We start from the raw sequence: 19675 nt of genomic DNA, 5'->3' as shown, positions 1-19675 counted from the left end.
GTTACCTGAAGGATAAGCTTTTATATCTTGTATTGTTTTACGCTGTACCTTGAGGTTTTGGTTTTTGTGAAGCGCCCAAAGAGCTTTGGCTATGGGGCAGTATAGCAATGTAATAAATAAATGTTTAATAATGCGTTCAGCCACTTTACCCAGAACAGATGCTAAGCTAACTAGCCTGTAATTTCCCAGATCCCCCTTGCATCCCTTTGTAAACACTGGTGTTACATTGGCCATCTCCCAGCCGTCTGGTATAGAGGCTGAACTTAGGGACATGTTGCATATTTTTTTGTTAGAAGATAAGCAATTTCATACTTGAGTTCTTCAAGAACTCTAGGATGGATACCATCTGAGCCTGGTGGTTTATTAACTTTCAATTTGTCAATAAGGTTGAGAACTTCATATTTTGTCACTGGTATTTGCCTCAGTTCCTCACCCTTCCTGAAAACATCAGTTCAGGCACGTCCTGTATCTTCTGCAACCTGAAGACAGATGAGAAGAATTCGTTCAGCTTCTCTGCCCATCCAGCAGTCCAACTGCCTCCCTAGCTGGTTTCCTGCTTCTGATATAAAGAATTCTTTATTGTTGCTCTTGATGTTAGCAATATGCTCCTCAGAATGCTTTTTACAAAAATCTTATTGTCTGCTTGTGCAAGCTTGGTCCCTTTTGTTTTCCTCTCTTGGGCAAAACTTTAATTTTCTGAAGGAAGCCTTCTTTTCTCAAATAGGTTCCTTGACGTTGCTCGTTCACCATGCCGATGACTTCTTCGACTTGGTGCTCCCTTTCCAAATCTGTGCTACACATTCTAGCTCCAAGCATTTTGAAGGGACTTAACCTTCTTGACTCCCCCTTCCAGCTTCCTGTTCAGCAGTTCCCTCATTTTAGAGATGTTTAAATGATTAGAGCAAGAGACAGATGGCTTCATCATGGTTCAGTTCTATTGCCACAGGCTTGAATTAGGATAAAGGATTTTTTAATTACACCAAACATGTTAGTTGGTCTATCAGGGGTGGGCAACTTCCAGGTGTTGGGGGCCACATCGCCCCCTGAACCCACTGGGAGCCACACCCCTGACCCACAATTGCTGCTGAATTTGCCACAGCAATGGCAAAAAAAGCAGTGGTGTGCAGGGAGAGCACATCTTGTTTTGAAGCAGAATTGCAGTCCCCACAGTGGGGACTGCATGTGGCCAGCAACTCATGTGTTGCCCACCCTTGACCTACTGCTAGAATATTTGTGTTAGCAGCAGGGACTGCACTGTGAATGACCAGTTAACAAAGTGATTGTCACCGTCAATACTTTCTGCATGTAATTTCCTGTTGACCCATTTACAATATCCCCACCCACCAACTGCATGTACCGTATATAAACCTGATGTTCTTTATATCGTTCTCTGTCCGGGGCCGGGGGGGTCCATCCACCAGTGCAAGCTCATCGGCTCCCTCTGTGTGGAGGATAACGTGGGGCATCATTGGCACTGTGCCCCGAGGGGGTTTCCAGGCACACTGGGAAGGTGGCTGGCAGTGTTGCTGCTCTTCGAAATGCTGCATTTGCTCCCTCCCATTTTCACGTGAGTGCATTAGCATCGTTTATTACATTTCTATAGCCAAAGGTCTGCATAGGCTTTGGCAGCTGCAGTGGCGGCAGCTCACATATACGCTCAGTTGCTTCCCTTGTGGAGTTTCTGTCCTAAGGGGAAATGGTCATCCCTGGACTGAGTAGGCTTCAGCAGAACCCTGATGTTTCTGTATATGCCAGAAAAAGGGGATGCTTAGAAGTAGCACTGTTCAGACATTTGTCTGAACATGCCTACATCAGGAACAGAATTGCACCTGCCCTTGGATGGATGGTTCTGCTTCTGGCCTGAATGTCATTTGCCTAACGTCTTGGAAAACCAGTGTCCACAGAAACTCAGCTGGCAGAGGCTCTTGCTGCGTCACCAGAGTGATGGTGAGAAACCAGGGTAGCAAGAGCACCACTACCTCTGCCCATCCCAAGCAGCCAGGGGAGAGGTTCCTCTTCTAGACATCAGCCTTCTGGTAGGTCACCTGTCTTTTAGTTCTTGTGCTTTTATTGTTGATTCAGTCAACTTTATTTGTATTTTAATTTTTTCTTCTTGTGTAAACCATCCAGGGAAATGTTTATTGAAGAGTGTTAAAAAAATCTGCAACACATAATTTACATCTTTGTGTGTCCGTTCTTTGTGGGCATCATACTTTTGGCAGCGCTTGTTTTTAGATCCAAGCCATGCTCATGTTGAACAAAGTGTATTTTAACAAGCTGAAAAAGGGACAGATACCTAGCAAACATCTTTGCTTTCCTTCATTGCCAGCTAAGATGTATGAGTGACAATGAAAGGGAAAGTGCCCTGTCTGTAAAATGGAGACAACATATGAAAGGAGTTTGTCAGAGAGAAGCAAACTAGCCCAGTTTAATATGAGATTGGGGCAAACACTCCATTGTTCACCTTTGCATAGCATAAAGCGGGGGGAGCTCTCTTGGTGAAGTGGAGACATGTAGATCATGTTTGCATTTGACTATGTTTGCTTTCTTATCTTCCTTGTTCTACAGGAGATACAGGCTGCTTGTGTGCAGGATCTTCCTTCTGACTTGAAGTAGGTTTTATGCCACTTCCCTACAAGCTTTACTGATCTTTTGCAGTAAGCCAGAAGCACCTTAACCATATCTGTAAAATTGGGCAAGCAATGAAAGCAGCGCCCCCCCCCCCCCCAACACTGAAGCAAGAAACTCATGAACATCTGCTAGTGGCCAGACAAATCTTTTATTACAAGGCAGTTGACACCCACCGCTGGGGAGCCCCCACTGTTGTGGCATGCTGCACGGTGCCACTGGCACAGAAGTCAACCATAAGAGGTAAGTCATCCTGGTGAGGGCACAGTTGGCAGCTCTCAGTGGAAAACCAAAGCCAAGTGCCATGAGGGGTTAGTGCCTGGCAGTAGGTAAGGAAGGAGGCAGCTCAAGTTGCAAGCACGACGCTGCAGTTGGAGAGACAAGCTCCCGAAGCACTCAGGCCTGCAGCAGTTGGCTAAACCAGCAGGGGAAAACAGCCGAGCCCCCCTTTCTTGCTGGGTGGGGAAGGATAGAGATGCTCCAGCCTCCTTTCTGCAGGGAGGGATCCTTGCTGGTAGACTTGCTGCACGTGCAGAAAGAGCACCAAGGCCAGTCAAAGCACCCCCACCATCCCTGCCTTGCCACAGAGGTTGTCACGCCCTCATTTCTACCATGGATTCCAGCAGCCGTGCACTGTTGGTGATGGCTGTAGTCAGGAATATGAACCTGACCCCTAGGAGAAGGGTGGATAGTAAGAGAGTGAAATTGCAAGGCAGTCTGCTCAGTACAAACGCCCACCTTGCTGTTCCAGAGACAGATAAGCAAGGCAGGCTGCATTAGAAAGGTTTTCTTGAACACTAGCTGAAGTCTCTGCCCTGAAAATATGTCAGTTCAGGAAGCCTGGATATCTACATAACTTATTGGACAGGGAGCAGCAAGGAGCTTTGCAGAGCACTGAAGACTTGCTTGGTCCCCTCTCTGGCTTCTGCACACTTTAAGCTTATCTTCATAAGGCCTAGAAACTTGCTTTCTTTTTAACCTGAAAACAATTTGTAAAAAAATGAACTGTGCCCCACGGATGGCTGCCATCCCCTAAGTAGATAGCCCCTCCAACTCGAGTTTGCCTTGTACCTCTTTCTTTGCCAAGAAAACGAAGGGCTGAGATTTCAGAGAAGGTGCAACCACCTAAGAAGACAGCCAGCACAACGCGTTGGGAGTCCCAAGCAGGATTCTCCTCTGCAGTTGCATCTGCAAGGAGGACACGGTATGACAATGTCTCACCATCAGCTGAATTCATTTAAGTGTAATGCTCAACCTTGAGGCAAACAAGATGAAAAGCATGCCCACACAAAATCTTGCAGATTTTTTTTAAAAAGATAACATTCAAGCATTGTCACTTAATCTGGAAAGAAGCCAGTAAGACCACAGGATTGGGCTGATTTTAACAGGTTCTGTAGCTTGATAAAAATGTACAATAAAATTTATATTTTTAAAATGTTTTACTTGAGATTTGTGTGTTTGAAAAGGGCAGGAAGGCAGGCTATAAATATGTTTTACAGATAATAAACTTCACCCCTAAAGCCATACACAAGAGAGGAAGCATGCAAATTTTCCTGTGCTGCTGAGGCTTTGACTTTGGAGAATCCCCTGCCTCTTTCACTGGTGGTGGTGGGGGGGAAGGCAACACATCTCTAGGCTCCTGTACTGTTCAAACAGGGCACATGGCTGATCTTAGGAGAAAGGACAGCTGGGTGGCTCCTCATTTCCACTCCTGCCCACTTACCTCTAACAAGAAATTCATTCCCACCGAGCAGGCGCACCACCTCTTCCAGGCCTAGCCAGCTCTTGCGGTCCAGCACCTGAACAAGGCACAGCGCAGTCAGGGGTGGTGCCAGCATGAACTGCAGGGACAGGGGGACTTAGGCCTGGTCCCCTCTGCCTGCAAGCAGAGGGCAATTTGGAACCATCTGGCCAGGGCCGAGAGGGCGGTGGTGGTGCAAACTTGGTAACGGGTACCTGCTCTATGATCTTGCAGCTCAGAGGGATGTAGGCGCCACTGAAAACATAGGCCATGTCCCGGGGCACTTTCAGGTCATATTCCCCATCCACACGTGGGATCTGTGAGGGAACGGGCATCATTCATACCAGGCTGCCTGCTGCTGTCACATGCCCCACAGTGCCTACCCCGCCCCCACCCAGTACTCACCAGCCCCAGCTTCTTGCTTATCCCTCGGAAATGGCTCTTTTTGGCCAGTGAACTGAAGGCATCCGAGAGCTTCCCTGGAAGGAGGGCAAAGGAGCAGCTCAAGCAGCTTCCAAGGTTCAAGGGAGGCTCCTTCCTAGGCCAAGCAGAGCTGCGGAAGGGCCACAATGCCTTTTACCTGCAGCTCTGTCAGTCACCAGCTTGCTGACTTTGCTCTCCACAGCTGTCAGGGTCTCCCCAGGTATCTGCTCCATCAGTAGCCCCAGATGCTTCAGGTTGTGGAAAGTCAACAGGTGCTCTGGTCCATAACTCTAGCAGGGAGGGGCAGAGAGGTGCATCAGGGTAGGATCATCACCAAGGAAGCTCCCTCATGGGGGGGCGGGGGGGAGGGATATGCTCTGGGAACTCTGCACATTTGAGCTAAAACTGGAAGGGCATGCGCCATCAGGGGTAGCTGCACAGCCCCCTGATGCTGGCTCAAGGGAGTGCTGACTGGGGGAATGAGAGCCAGGATCCCCTAAACCTGCAGGAAGAATGACTGCTCCCCCTGCCTCACCTGTAGATACTGAGCTTTCAGGGAGCGATAGTCTTTGGGGGTGAGCCCTAGAGAAGCCAGAAACATGCACAGAAGTCAGTGCACAGAAGTGCCCCCCACATGCTCCCAAGGACCCCTTTTCCTACAGCAGGGCACCCACCATTCTCTGTGATTGATAGCAGGCACAGCATTCGCAGACTCTCAGTGGGGGAGACCTGCGCCAGCAAGAGGAGGGGAGAGAGAGCAACACATCAGCAGAGAGCCTTCTCCTCAAGCCCAGGGCGGCCCCCTCTCCCAGCGATGGCCCCAGCTGCTCATATACCTGTCGGTTGATGTGCTCTTCAATGAAGCCGATGGTCTCTCGGATATCAAACCCTTCCAGGAGGGCTGCAGGGGCCAGCAGGGAGAACGGAGATCAGAGTCGGAACCAGCCCCAGCCCCAGCCCATTCTCTCCAGCTCTGCCAGAGATGTTGCACAGGTCTCAGTTTGTCCCATTCTGATCACCCACAATCCAAAGAAAGCTCCTGTGCGTCCAAGCAGCCGTCCTTGGAACAGCCATCCTCAGAGATGCCAGAAAGGTTGCAACCGAAAAGCACAGAATGATCCACCACCTGCTGGGGTGGGGTGGGGGGAATGAAAGGCCCAGGACAACCCCCACCTAAGAGACAACTGCCTAACGTGTTACACGAACCTTCTTGGCTGACCAGCTTGGAAGCGAAGGAGCAAACTTAGTGGCTCCCCAGAACTGTGGCACTCCCAGTGGAGACTCCCAAAAGGCAGCGCCTGCCTGTTTCCCACAAATGGCAGAGATGTTTCCATTAACAGCCAAGATCAGAAACTGTTGTATATTTTAAATGGGTTGTTTGGTGACCACAGTTTTATTACCTGCTCCATATCCTTGCACACCCTTGGGTGAGGCAAGCAAGACATTTTAGAAAAAGTGAACTAATGAAAGCATCTGGGGTAGAAAATGTGTGTCTGTGTGTGTGCTTCCACACTCAGTAGCAAGATTTTCCAGAAGCCAGATTTGAGGAGAAACTGGCTTCTTCAGCAATATCCAGGCTCAATTTTTGAAGTATCCCTAGCTACTGGGCATCTGGATTTTTAATGTATGAAAACAGGACTTCTCACAGGACTCAGGGTCCAAGATGGAAGGGGTGGGGGCAGGCTAGGGCCCTTCTTACCATGCTCTGTCTTCAGCAGCTCCTGGAAATCTTGCTTGGTTTTCTTCTTCATGATGGACTCGCAGGCCCCAATATCTGCAGGCATAAGGAAGATTGCTGAACTAGGTAGGAGTGGGGAACCTTTTCCACCCCATGAGTCACTTTCCCTTGTGAGAAACCTGCAACAGGCCGATGCTACATAACACCCCATTCACGCAGACACACACAACACACCCTTCAAAGCAATTAAAATATCTCCCCCACACACACACACTGCAATTTGGTTGGAAAAAAGCTTCCCCTGAGAGCCAACGGGAGGCTTTTTTCCAGGCTTTTTGCTGCAGGGGGTTGGGCTAAGGAGGGGCACGGTGGGCCAGCCAGGGAGGCCTCAAGGGTCATATGCAGCCCATCAGCTGCTCGTCGCTCACTCCTGAACTAGGGCAATGGGCCACGCCTGCAGAAAGGGGTCAGTGAGGCTCTGATGCAGAGAAATAGGGGCACTCCCATTTGGTCCTCCTCCTCACTTCCCTGCTCTGCCTCCTCAGCCTGGAAGGGGGAAGAGAGACCTACGCAGGCTCAGCAGGCGATGCTCCTGCTTCAAACCCTTCAGTTCCTGGGAGACAAAGGTCTTCATCTGCTTGATATCCATCCCGCGTCGTCGCTGTGAGGGGAGAAAGTGGCTGCATGCTGAGCAGGCCAGGGATCCCCTCTCCCACTGCTGGCCTCACCCCTCCCGGCCCGATCCCGCTCACATCATACTGCGCCTGCAGGTTTCGAGCCTTCTGACTCAGGAAACCAAAGACGCTGGAGAAGTGCTCGTTGCGGATCTTGCTGAACACCTGCAGAGGGAGAGATGCAGGCAGCGCGGTGGGCAGCCAGGACAAAGGGCGCTGTGCCACCTCTGGCCAATGTCTGTCAGAGAAGCAGCAGCTCCCAGCGTGGGCCAGAGAGCTGCTGGCCACCTCTGGGCAGCACGTTCTGCAGCTCTCACAAGCCCTTCATCCTTCTGACCAAGCCTGAGAACCCGTGGCTGCCAGGCCTCACAGGAGTAGTGGCGGGGGTGGGTGGGGGCAGGCTTACCTTGTCCTGGGAATTCAGCAGTACCTTGATGCTTCGGTCAGAGGAGGTGACATCTGGGCCAAAGTCCACGCTCCCTGCAGAAAGAGGATTCACCAGGACATGCACCCCACAGACATCGGGCCTGGAAGCCACCTCTTCCCCACAGTCCATCTGCTGTGTGAGCTGCTTGGGATAGTCCTGGGAGGCAGCCCCCTGGAGGTGAACAGCCTGGCCCTTGGAGAAGTGACAGACCGGAAGGCAGCATCAAGGGCTCAGGGCTGGTGGGGGGAAACGTACCACACTTGATGCGGAACGTGTCATCCACCAGGCCTTCATAGACCACCTGAGAGCAAAGGGCTGTGACGTAATCCACATCTGAAAAGAGAGTCACTGGACTGGGGGAGGAGGGCTGGCAGGAGTTGCCCCAGACAGCCTCTCGTGGTCTCTTGGTCCTGGGCCTCCCCCGATCCTAGCTGAGTGGCAGAGCACACGCTTGGCTTGCAACAGGGCGCAGCTGGGGAACACTCCTGGAGAGCTGCTGCCAGTCAGTGCAGATGAGCAAAAGCCTCACTTCCCATGTCACACACATCTTTTCTGCCTTCTGACCTCCTAGAGTTCAGCTCGGCAGTATGCATGGTTAAACTGGGCCCAAGAGCCTGGCTCCCTCAGAAACATCCTGTTCCCTCACAGGTGGTTCCCCTCAGCCCTGCCTGCCTCTGCGCCTCCATTTTAAGCCTTCTCTCTGCTCACCTGGCGGCTCTCTGCAGCCCAAGCCTCCAGGACTCCTGGAGGCTACACCATATTTCAGAGAAACACAGATCTCAGGCCATGTTCTCTCACTTGCTAACTTGCAAAAAACAGGCTGGGAAAGTTGGTGCCCGAAGTGAGCTAGTTGAGGAATCCAAGACAGGACTCCAGGATCAAGGCAAGACACACACACCCTATCCACATCCCCTGTGCCCCTACCTCTGTCCATGAGGAAAATGTGGCCAATCTCTGGCTTCCGGCCCACAGAGTCAACCTCGCTCTCCTCCACCACCTCACGCCACAGTTCATGGACCATCTGAGAGAAGATGAGAGCCCGTCCCTCAGCTCCACCTACTGCTCTCATGCAAAACCCAGCGTGCCGCGGCAAGGTCGCCATCCGCTCTAAGACTCCTCACAAGACCCAGCTGCTTACCTGCTGGGCACAACCTGCTTCCCCCACCCCACGGCCAGAAGAAGGGGGCAGTGTCAAGACCTGTCCAACACGGGGGAGACTTTCCAAATTGCGGGGCAACCAACAGCAAGGGCTGCATTCCCTCGGGGGAAATCTCTTGGGGGCCACAAACCAAGGGTGGCAAGGGCCAGAGCTAGTGGTGGGCTACCCCGGCCTCTCTCCCCCTCAAGTAAGGGACAAGCGGGGGCTTCTGGATTGTCATGTGGAGCAGGAACGAGGAGAGCCAAAGGCGCAGCAGGCCACTTCTGGCCTGCAGACCAGCGGATCCCCACGCCTGATGTGGGGCTCCCTAGAACTCTCCCAGCTTGGCCCTACACCCGATGCCTATGTATCCCCTAGCCAGAGGCTCTCCACCCTCTGGACCACAGCCCTCTCCCAGCCAGCCAGCCAGCCAGCCCTCCTGTAGTGACAAGGCCCCACCTTGGCACACCGCCCAATCCCACAGGTCCTGGTGAATGGGCCAAAGAGGGAGTTCAGCAGCTGCAAAGCCTGGGCCACGGTGCTGATCCAGCGCTGATCCCCTTCCTGCAGGAGCACAAGAGCAACGAGATGGGACTGATCTGGAAGGCTCGCAATGCAAGGCCCTCATCAAGGAAAAAGCTTAAAGTTCCTCAGCTTCACATTGTTAACAATGTTACTCCCTCAGCAATAGGTGAATCTCTTTTGTACATGCTCACTGCAGCAAAACTGATGTTTGGAAGACACTGGGAAGCAGAGACCATTGCAAGTCAGGTAAAAAGCATCCCCTTCATGAATCACTGCCTTGTTGTGGTGAAGGGGCTTGCGTAACGCAGTGAAGCCATAAGCTATGCCGTGCAGGGCCACCCAGGACGGACAGGTCATGGCGGAGAGTTCTGATAAAATGTGGTCCACTAGAGAAGGAAATGGCAACCCACTCCAGTATTCCTGCCAAGAAAACCCCATGGAACCTATCACAAGGCTAAAAGATATGATGCCGGCCGGAAGATGAACGACCACCTCAGGTTGATTTCCGACCACCTCAGGTTGGAAGGTGTCCAATATACTACTGGGGAAGAGCAGAGGGAATTTCCAAGTAGTGCCAGAAAGAGTGAAGCGGCTGGGCCAAAGCCGAAAGGACACTCAGCTGTGGATGTGTCTGGTGGTGAAAAGAAAATCCGATGCTGAAAAGAACAATATTGTTTAGGAACCTGGAATGTCAGATCAATGAATCAAGGTAAGCTGGAGGTGGTCAAACATGAGATGGCAAGATTGAACATCGACATCTTGGGAATCAGCGAACTAACATGGACAAGCATGGGCGAATTTAATTCAGGTGACCATTATATCTACTGCTGTGGGCAAGAATCCCTTAGAAGAAATGGAGTAGCACTCATAGTCAACAAAAGGGTGGGAAAAGCAGTACTGGGATACAATCTCAAAAACAACAGAATGATCTCAGTACGAATCCAAGGCAAACCATTCAACATCACAGTAATTCAAGTCTATGCCCCAACCACTGAGGCCGAAGAAGCTGAGGTTGATCGGTTCTATGAAGACCCACAACACCTTCTAGAACTAACACCAAAAAAAGATGTCCTTTTCATCATAGGGGATTGGAATGCTAAAATAGGAAGTCAAGAAATCACCGGGATAACAGGCAAGCATGGCCTTGGTGTACAAAATGAAGCAGGACAAAGGCTAATAGAGTTTTGTCAAGAGAACATGCTGATCATAGCAAACACTCTTTTCCAACAGCTCAAGAGGCGACTCTACACATGGACATCACCAGAGGGTCAATATCGAAATCAGATTGATTATGGACTTTGCAGCCAAAAATGGAGAAGCTCTATACAGTCAGTAAAAACAAGACCTGGAGCTGACTGTGGCTCAGATCATGAGCTTCTTGTTGCAAAATTTCAGCTTAAATTGAAGAACGTAGAGAAAACCACTAAACCATTCAGGTATGACCTAAATCATATCCCTTATGAATATACAGTGGAGATGAGGAATAGATTTAAGGGTTTAGACCTAATAGACAGAGTGCCTGAGGAACTATGGATGGAGGTCTATAACATTGTTCAGGAGGCAGCAACTCAATCCATCCCAAAGAAAAAGAAATGCAAGAAAGCAAAGTGGCTGTCTGATGAGGCTTTACAACTAGCTGAGGAAGGAAGGGAAGCGAAAAGCAAAGGAGAAAGGGGAAGATATATCCAACTGAATGCAAAGTTCCAGAGAATAGCAAGGAGAGACAAGAAGGCCTTCTTAAATGAATAATGCAAAGAAATGGAGGAAAACAATAGAATGGGAAAGACTAGAGATCTTTTCAAGAAAATCGGGGATATCAAGGGAACATTTTGTGCAAAGACGGGCATGATAAAGGACAAAGAAGGCAGGGACCTAACAGAAGCAGATGAGATTAAGAAGAGGTGGAAAGAATACACAGAAGAACTATACAGGAAAGATCTTAATGTCCCTGAGAGCCATGAGAGTGCAGTCACTGAACTTGAGCCGGACATCCTCGAGAGTGAAGTCAAGTGGGCCTTAGGAAGCATTAGTAACAACAAAGCTAGCGGAGATGACAGTATTCCAGCTGAGCTATTTAAAATCCTAAAAGATGATGCTGTTAAAGTGCTGCACTCAAAATGCCAACAAATTTGGAACACTCAACAGTGGCCACAAGACTGGAAAAGGTCAGTTTACATTCCAATTCCAAAGAAGGACAATGCCAAAGAGTGTTCAAACTACCGCACAATTGCGCTCATTTCACATGCCAGCAAGGTGATGCTCAAAATCCTACAAGCTAGGCTTCAGCAGTATGTGAACCGAGAACTACCGGAAGTACAAGCTGGGTTCCGAAGAGGCAGAGGAACTAGAGATCAAATCGCCAACAATCGATGGATCGTGGAGAAAGCAAGAGAATTCCAGAAAAACGTCTATTTCTGCTTCATTGACTACGCTAAAGCCTTTGATTGTGTGGATCACAACAAACTGTGGCAAATTCTTAAAAGAGATGGGAGTACCAGACCACCTTACCTGTCTCCTGAGAAACCTGTACGAGGGTCAAGAAGCAACAGTAAGAACCGGACATGGAACAACCGATTGGTTTAAAATTGGGAAAGGAGTATGGCAAGGCTGTATATTGTCGCCCTGCTTATTTAACTTATATGCAGAGTACATCACGAGAAACGCCGGGTTGGATGAATCACAGGTCGGAATTAAGATTGCCGGGAGAATTATCAACAACCTCAGATACGCAGACGATACCACTCGAATGGCAGAAAGCGAAGAGGATCTCAAGAGCCTCTTATTGAGGGTGAAAGTGGAGAGTGCAAAAGCTGGTTTGAAACTCAACATTAAAAAAACGAAGATCATGGCATCTGGCCCCATCACTTCCTGGCATATAGAAGGGGAAGAAATGGAAGCAGTGACAGATTTTATTTTCTTGGGCTCCAAGATCACTGCAGACGGTGACTGTAGCCATGAAATTAAAAGACGCTTGCTCCTTGGGAGGAAAGCTATGGCCAACCTAGACAGCGTAGTAAGAAGCAGAGACATCACCTTGCCAACAAAGGTCTGTATAATCAAAGCTATGGTTTTCCCAGTAGTAATGTATGGCTGTGAGAGCTGGACTATAAGGAAGGCTGAATGCTGAAGAACTGATGCCTTCGAACTGTGGTGCTGGAGAAGACTCTTACGAGTCCCCTGGACTGCAAAGAGGTCAAATCAGTCCATCCTAAAGGAAATCAACCCTGAGTGCTCATTGGAAGGACAGATAGTGAAGCTGAAGCTCCAATATTTTGGCCACCTAATGCGAAGAGAAAACTCCCTGGAAAAGACCGTGATGCTGGGAAAGATTGAAGGCACAAGGAGAAGGTGACGGCAGAGGATGAGATGGCTAGATAGCATCACCGATGCAATGAATACGAACTTGAGCACACTCCGGGAGAGAGCAGAGGACAGGAAGGCCTGGCGTGCTATGGTCCATGGGGTCACAAAGAGTCGGACACAACGTAACGACTGAACAACAAAAAGCATTCCCGGGAGCTACCAAAACAAGTCAAATTAACAGCATACAAAAATTCTGTGCCTAACTATTAATCAAGTATTGCAATTTGAGGTCCAACTGACAGTTATATATCTGGTGCCCCCCGCAAATTCTGATATAACATATGATTTTAAATGGATAGAATTATGGCTCAATCTCGTCACACAGGTCTATAATATATAACGTATTATAAATATCTGCTACTTGTATCGAGTTTATCTGCCATGGTTTTAAATACAAATAAAACATTATTTTTAGAGCTGGGGGATGGGAGCATCTCTTTGAGCAACACATTCCAAGCCCAAAGACTAGGCTGGGGAGAGGGGGTATGAAGAGAGACAGGCATCACGGAACTTCATACTGACCAGGAAATAGTCACGGAAGAATTCTGGCAGCTCCATGCTGATGATATCATCATCCAAAGGGAGAAGGTAGAAGGACCACTCATCCCAGGTCACATCTGGAGGGGGACCAACAGTGCACAGGGGGCTTTTGCATTTGACACTTACGCCATCTCCAGTGTCTTTGACTAGCTGCCTGACATAACCCAAGTGATTGCCCAGAGGCTTCTGAACTCGGAGACAGTCAGTGACTAGCTGAATAATTGTCCCACTGTCTGTCCAACCTCTTCCCACTTAATCCCCTGACTGAAAAGAGGCTGAGTTAGACCCTCGAATTAGATCCCTGCTCCCCATCCCTGAAACTTACCCCCGTAGATCCCCTCTTCCTCCAGCACCATCTCACATGTGTGGAACTGCACAGGACAAGACAGACAGTCAGCCTTGGAAAACACCCAGTCTAAGATGCCCCTAGTCCCGGCCTTCCTTTCCAGCATGTACCAATCATAGAATAGTAGGGTTGGAAGGGGCCTACAAGGCCATCGAGTCCAACCCCCTCCTCAATGCAGGAATCCAAATCAGAGCATCCCTGACAAATGGCTGTCCAGCCTCGTCTTGAAGGCCTCCAGTGTGGGAGAGCTCACCACCTCCCCAGGTCATTGGTTCCATTGTCGTATTGCTCTGACAGTCAGGAAGTTTTTCCTGATGTTCAGCTGGCATCTGGCTTCCTGTCACTTGAGCCCATGATTCCGTGTCCTGCACTCTGGGATGATCAAGAAGAGATCCTGGCCTTCCTCTCTGGGACAACCTTCCAAGTACTTGAAGAGCGCTATCCTATCTCCCCTCATTCTTCTCTTCTCAAGGCTAAACATGCCCAGTTCTTTCAGTCTCTCCTCAGAGGGCTTTGTTTCCAGTCCCCTGATCATCTTTGTTGCCCTCCTCTGAACCCTCTCCAGTTTGTCTGCATCCTTCTTAAAGTGTGGTGCCCAGAACTGGACACAGTACTCCAGATGAGGCCTAACCAGTGCTGAGTAGAGGAGAACTAGTACTTCCCGAGATTTGGAAGCTATGCTTCTATGAATGCAGCCCAAAAGAGCATTGGCCTTTTTTGCAGCCACATCACACTGTTGGCTCATATTCAGCTTGTGATCGACAACTTCAATAACTTCCTTCTGCAAGGAAAGAGAGGAGATCACCTCTAAATACACAGTAGTATCTTTTATTTGAGACCATTGTGTTTCAAATTGAACTCTTCAAGAGCGCTCACAGCCATGCCCATTTTAGCCTTTAGTCTCCAAATTCTGTTGCAAAGCCTGGCATTAGTTGTGTCTCACAGCGCCGCTGAAGAATTTAATTCAAAACATGTTGGGCTCAAATAAAATGTACTTCTGCGCACTTGGAGATCTCCCCGCTTCTCCCCCTACAGCTCCCTTCTTCTGACACACCCTCCACTACCCATGCTAGAGCCAGCACCAGCTCACTAAGCAAGAGGAGGACAGAGACGGTCTACCAGCTCAAGACATGACCCACAACACGGGGACTGGGAAATGCCCCATGGCCAGAGGGGCCAACTGGGCAGCACTTCAACGTGGCAACACAGAATTGCTGGGCTGTCCCTGGATCAGAAGCGTGCCTTGGGAGGCAACTCCTGAGAAGCTAAGCTCCCTTCGGAAGGGAGATGTGTGCTGGATATTTACCTTCTGAGGGCTGAAGATAATCTTGTACTTGCGGCTCCGGCCAGCTGCCTTATCGGTGTTCACTATGTCTGGAAAGAGACAGATCAAGGGGCAGCCGGGGCTGACCAGGCCCTTCCCACACCGGTCCTAGGCAGCCTAGTGAAGGTGCTCCAAGATCCCCATGTTTGTTTTGAAAATAAAATGTTGACACTGCCTTTCAGTTGAACCATTCTCAAAGAGGCTTGCAACAGGCTGGTACAATACTGAATTCCCCAGAACACAGCCTCTTTCTCCAGGTTGGTCTCTCCCTTGCTATGATTTCTTCCTTGGAGACAGGGAGTGCAGCCTCCCAGTGACCCTTAGTCCCCTGGCTGAAGGCAGAGGCCAGAGGTCAGGGTGTGACTTGGCTGCAGTTGGGGCTGCTCACTAGTGCCAGCATCCACCAGAACAGAGTGCATTGCCCAGGAGTTAGATTAAATGCAGGTAGCCCAAGGGTTGTGAAGTTCCTGTCCTTGGTCTGATTGCTCAAGATGCCCACCAGGCAAGATTCCTAAAGCTTGCGCGCGGAGGGGTGTGTGTCTGCTGAGCCAGAAGCAGGTTGGCGAGAGGTGTTTCCCCCAGGCAGCCCACAAGGAACTGGGATACATGACAGGGGGAAACATACTCCCCAATTACCCAGCATCCACATGAATGCTGGTACCAGCAGGAGTCTGCACCAAGACAAAGATGGCTGACAACCTAGCCTGGCTTTTCTTCAGCCCCGCTTCAGGGCATGACTATGATCAGACCACCCAATGTATTAATACCGTGCCTACGTCCCTTTCAGGAGGAGCAACACAAATTGTCCCAACACAGATTGTCCAGACTGGCACCTTTTTGCTAGGCCTGCATAACGGGCAGTTGCAATTATTGCTCCTCCCCTGGACCAGTTCATGCTAGCTGCCAACTCACCTGCTACATACTTCACGTTTCTGATGCGTGGCCTGATCAAAAAGCACAATCTTGGGAGAAAGAGAGACAAAAGCAGACAATCTGGGAAGAACAGTCAGGAAAATGGCTCTGTTACATCCACTTTCTGGTCCCAGCACTCTACAGGGAGCCACAAGCCTTGCCCTCTCCCAGACGGAATGTGTTCCTGACCAGTGGAAAATAGCACTGGATACACAGAGCAGCCTATGCCATACACTCACTGGTCACTGGTACTGTGGGCTGGCTTGTTTTCCACCTTGTAAAGCTTGTCCACTTCATGTTGCTGCACAGAAAGATGAAAACTGAGCTCAGTAATCTGCACAAATCATGGGGGGGGGGGGGCTCCTGCAGAATTGCTGAGACTCTTCCTGTGTCACCCTTTTCCTTGAAGGGTGCAGCAACAAGACTCATCTGAAGCTGCCAATTAGCAAGGTGGGTGGAAAGGAGAGCCCAGTCTGATGCTTGCTGAAACTACCTGCAAGCGCAGGGCCGCATCTCCCCCCCTCAGGCCCGGCTCTCCCCCATCCCCGCAGAGTTCGGTCTGGTTTTCCCCCCTTCTCAGCTGCGGCCTGCTCCCTGGGTAGAGCTCCTATGCCTCCAAGCCTTGCACTGAGGACCAGGAAGAAACGCAACAGGGCAGGCGACGCCGCCCACCACCCGGACGGGGCGAGTGGCGCCAGGTGGCTTCCCGCCTGCCGGAGGCACACGCCCTGCCGGGGCGCGGGGCAGGCGAAGGCCGCCACCCAGCCGCGGGGGCGGGCCGCCGAGTCCCCGCGCTGCGGGCGGCACCTTGAGAATGGAGACGTTGGCAATGCGGTCCAGCGGGCTCATCAGGTCGGCCTCGATGAACAGGTCCTTCTTGCCGGGAAGCTGAGGGAGAGAAGCGGGTCAGAGCCGGGCGGGCGTCCGCGTCCCCCGCGGGGAGCCCTCAGCGCGGCCCTCCGCACCTGCTCCAGCAGATAGACCAGCTGGTCCCGGGCGAGGCGCTTCAGGAGGCCGAAGTCGGGCAGCTCCGGCGCGTCGCGGCGCCCAGCGGAGGCCATGGCGCGGCGGAGCCAGCCGGCGCGGGCGGGCGGAGCCGCCGGAAGGGGCCGGCTCCCCCGGCGACGAGGGCCGGCCAGCTTCCGCCGCGCCGTGCGCGCGCGGGCGGGCCGGGCGCCCGCGGGCTCGGCGAGACCCCGCGCCTTCGCCGGCCGCGCGTCGGCTTCGCTGGGCCGGGCGCCGGCGGGCTGCGCGACGGCCGCGCCCCTCGCTCGAGGCCGGGCCCGCGCGGCCCCTCCCCGCGCGGACGCCTTGCGGGCCCGGCGCTGCCCCGGAGACGCGCCGCTCGAGCCCCTCGGGCTGCGTCCCCGCCGTCAAGACGCCGCCTCGCTCGGCCGGGGAAGCGGGAGGGCCGGGCGTCAAGGTGTCGCCCGCCCGCTGGAGCTCGAAGAATCGCCCTCGCCGCTGGGTCGCCGAGAGGAGGCTGACGCCCGCAGAGGCGCACGTTGCTCTGGGCTTTATTGAGGACCGCGGCCAACGTACATTCTCTGGCGATCCCCCCACGACAACAAAACAAAACGAAACATCCCAAGAACCAGGATACCGCTTCGCACTCCTTGGACTCCACAGATGTAGTTTACGAGCTGAGAAGGTTCTGCCCTTCTCGCCCAGGTCAATTACTCCTCTTCTGCTCAACTGCGGAAGAGGTTTCAGTGGCTTGTTCCGAAGGATGGAAAGGCCTCTCAGTGGTGGTTTTGTATCTAGTAGTACACATTCTGAGTAACTGAAATACATGCAGGGGCCATCACGTGCAGCGGTCAGGACGAGAACTCTGAGACATGAGAACAGTTAGTGGAACTGGAAACCAGTGACTAAAAGTCTCCTCATTTTTGATCCAGCAGCTTAGCAAAGTCTGTGTCACGCAGTGTCACTCAGGTAGCCCTCTTGCTTTAAACAGCAGCCACAGCTTTTCCTCCAGCACTGGGCTTGTCCCATGCAAGCCCCTCACTACCTTCGAGGCCCAAAGGAAGTACTCCTGGACCCGTTCTTCAGACCAACCTGGCCAAAGAGAGACTAGTCAGACATTAATGCATACGTGACAACCCTAACAATGGCAGCAGCTGCTTTGTCTGCACACTTTGACAGCTAAAATAGCTTACTACTTTGGGTGGGGATCAGAGAGCCTGTCAGAAAGAGGGGTGGATGCAGAGTCCAGCTCCCTTATCCAGCAGACCAAGCCCAAAATAGCAGTACCCCAAGATCTCCTTCCCATGTCTGCCAGAGCCTTGGCTAATGTGATGCTCACCAGAGCCTATCTTGGAAATGGCACAAAGTTTTGATATTTGAACTCACTTTTGTGGAGAAACAAACCCTATTTTGTTTCACATTTTAGTCTAATTTAATGTGGGTATTTTGTGCCTTCTTAAATATTGCAAGCAACCCCAAAATACAGAGAGAGCAGGGCAGCAGTCTGAATAAACTGAGTTTTTTCCTGTTCTGCAATGAAGAAAAGGGCAGGAGGGGCACTGCTACACCACCTACTCTCCCACCTCGGGAGGACTATTCAGGATGGCTGGTCACAGACAGACCTTGGGGGGTGCAGCGGTTCAGGTCTCGTAAGTTATAGAGTTTGTCAGCCAGTTTCACCAGCCTGGCAGCTTGGCTGCTGTGAACAGCATGTTCAATCTGCAGGCGCTTGCGCTCCATCTTTGGCAACGTCTTGTCGTCCGTCACTTCTTCCACAATGCGCCTTACCTCCTCCCCAAAGCACTCCTCAATCTCTGAGAAGGTGGCATCTGTGTCTTCTACTGTGTCATGCAGAAGAGCAGCCTGGGAATAAAGAGAAGTCCTAGAGCTCAAGCCTGCCTGGGATGATGGCTGTGCTTCTCTACATTTGAGGGAAAGGATGCTTTGCACATGCTCAGTGGCACTTTTTTTGACTGTATGTATTTCATGGCTGAGCCCTGACAGGTTGCACTTACAAGGGCTAGGCTGGGTTGAAGTATGTTGGGGGGGGGGGGTACCATTACCTGTAGCACTGCTATGTCCGTTATTCCGGCTTCCTGGGCCAATATCTGAGCTACACCTGGGGGTACACAGAGGGACAGTGCTTAATTTCTAAAAGGAGCTGGAAGTGACGCCTACTCAGAAGAAAAGCCTGCTGATCCAGGAGGAAAATGCACTCTACACATGCTTAGAGACACGGCAGGTTTCCGCGGGCGGCTCACCTATAGGGTGGTTGATGTATGGCGTGCGCTCCGGGTCTTTGCGGCGCTGTGCGGCGTGCTTCCGGGCGGCGAAGTCGGCGGCGTCCAGCAGCCTCGCCGCGTCGGAGGCGCTCATGGTGGCCCCAGCGCCGCCGAACGCAGCCTCACGGGGCCCTCCCGACCTCGCCTGCGGACTGAGCCCGCGAGAGGCGCCGCCCAGGCTCTGGGCGGTCCCTTGGCGAGGGGCCGCCGGCGCTTGGGTTGGCGGCCGGGCGGCAGCCACGCGGGGGGGCGCTCGGGACCTGCCCCTGGCCCGCGGTGGCCCCTCCGGCGACCCGAACGTGGGGGCGCTTTGATGGCCCGCCGCGGGCGGCCCCCCCCTCGGCCGTGCCGCGCTCCAGAAGCGGGCGCCAGACTATAGCGCGGGCTTGCGCGGCGCCTCCAGCGTGCAAGACGGGGGAGACCCGCAACAAAGCGCCCTCCCTCGTCGCCGCCGGAGCGGCAAAGCGCGGGACCAGGCGAGATCCCGGCTCCGAGTGCTGCTCCCCAGTGGCCCCCGCCACTTCCGGGAGAGCGGAAAGCTCCACCTCCACGCGCGAAGCACCACGGGACGGGACGGAGCTGTTGGGCAGACAGCGCCCCCTTTTTGCCCAGGCCCGGCAGCTTCCATTTATTCATTTGATTTGCTGCATTTCCTCCCTGCCTTTTCCTCCCAAGGTGGCGCCTATCCCCCTCCTCCTGGGGGGTGAG

The 19675-nt window shown here is 52.1% G+C and overlaps 2 protein-coding genes across 16 annotated transcripts; both read right to left on the bottom strand.

The window, feature by feature from the left end:
• Nucleotides 1–401: 401 nt before the first annotated feature.
• VPS33B (VPS33B late endosome and lysosome associated) lies at nucleotides 402–17513 on the bottom strand. 15 transcript variants are annotated; one of them, XM_084817778.1, is made up of 23 exons: nucleotides 17262–17513; nucleotides 16527–16607; nucleotides 15959–16020; nucleotides 15720–15769; nucleotides 14790–14857; nucleotides 13463–13508; nucleotides 13120–13214; nucleotides 9169–9273; nucleotides 8496–8592; nucleotides 7827–7904; nucleotides 7551–7624; nucleotides 7223–7309; nucleotides 7041–7131; nucleotides 6492–6566; nucleotides 5629–5693; nucleotides 5467–5521; nucleotides 5328–5374; nucleotides 4950–5082; nucleotides 4775–4848; nucleotides 4585–4686; nucleotides 4352–4427; nucleotides 3700–3816; nucleotides 402–479 (listed from the first exon to the last, which is right to left on the bottom strand). In XM_084817778.1, the coding sequence occupies exons 1-23, from the start codon at nucleotides 17511–17513 to the stop codon at nucleotides 448–450; spliced, it is 1962 nt and encodes a 653-aa protein (XP_084673904.1). In that variant the 3' UTR covers nucleotides 402–447. The 15 variants fall into 15 exon arrangements, with proteins under 15 accessions (XP_084673904.1, XP_084673907.1, XP_084673903.1 ...); XM_084817781.1 differs by lacking the exon at nucleotides 402–479 and adding an exon at nucleotides 2761–3607; XM_084817777.1 differs by lacking the exon at nucleotides 402–479 and adding an exon at nucleotides 2761–3301.
• HDDC3 (HD domain containing 3) lies at nucleotides 17221–19498 on the bottom strand. The gene is made up of 4 exons (XM_084817797.1): nucleotides 18947–19498; nucleotides 18749–18804; nucleotides 18308–18548; nucleotides 17221–17777 (listed from the first exon to the last, which is right to left on the bottom strand). Exons 1-4 carry the CDS (start codon nucleotides 19059–19061, stop codon nucleotides 17647–17649), a joined length of 543 nt encoding a protein of 180 aa, XP_084673923.1. The 5' UTR covers nucleotides 19062–19498; the 3' UTR covers nucleotides 17221–17646.
• Between the last annotated feature and the right edge of the window lie 177 nt (nucleotides 19499–19675).

This window comes from Heloderma suspectum, chromosome 11 (genome assembly GCF_057233095.1).
Source record: "Heloderma suspectum isolate Gila_16-S chromosome 11, 16-S_ref, whole genome shotgun sequence".
In the NCBI taxonomy this organism is placed as follows: domain Eukaryota; kingdom Metazoa; phylum Chordata; class Lepidosauria; order Squamata; family Helodermatidae; genus Heloderma; species Heloderma suspectum.
Note: the sequence above shows the minus strand (reverse complement) of the source record. Positions and strands in the feature narration are given on the sequence as shown.

Bases quoted from the DNA above. Each gene is read 5' to 3' on its own strand.
- VPS33B (XM_084817774.1), bottom strand. From the start codon at position 17,513: ATGTATTTCAGTTACTCAGAATGTGTACTACTAGATACAAAACCACCA. The intron at 16,608-17,261 runs GTACGTTGGCCG...TCTCTCCCTCAG, and splicing joins TGGGGGGATCGCCAGAGAAT to CTTCCCGGCAAGAAGGACCT. The intron at 4,687-4,774 runs GTGAGTACTGGG...GTTCCCTCACAG, and splicing joins TAAGCAAGAAGCTGGGGCTG to ATCCCACGTGTGGATGGGGA.
- HDDC3 (XM_084817797.1), bottom strand. From the start codon at position 19,061: ATGAGCGCCTCCGACGCGGCGAGGCTGCTGGACGCCGCCGACTTCGCC. The intron at 18,805-18,946 runs GTGAGCCGCCCG...GTGTACCCCCAG, and splicing joins ATACATCAACCACCCTATAG to GTGTAGCTCAGATATTGGCC. The intron at 18,549-18,748 runs GTAATGGTACCC...CTTTATTCCCAG, and splicing joins CGGACATAGCAGTGCTACAG to GCTGCTCTTCTGCATGACAC.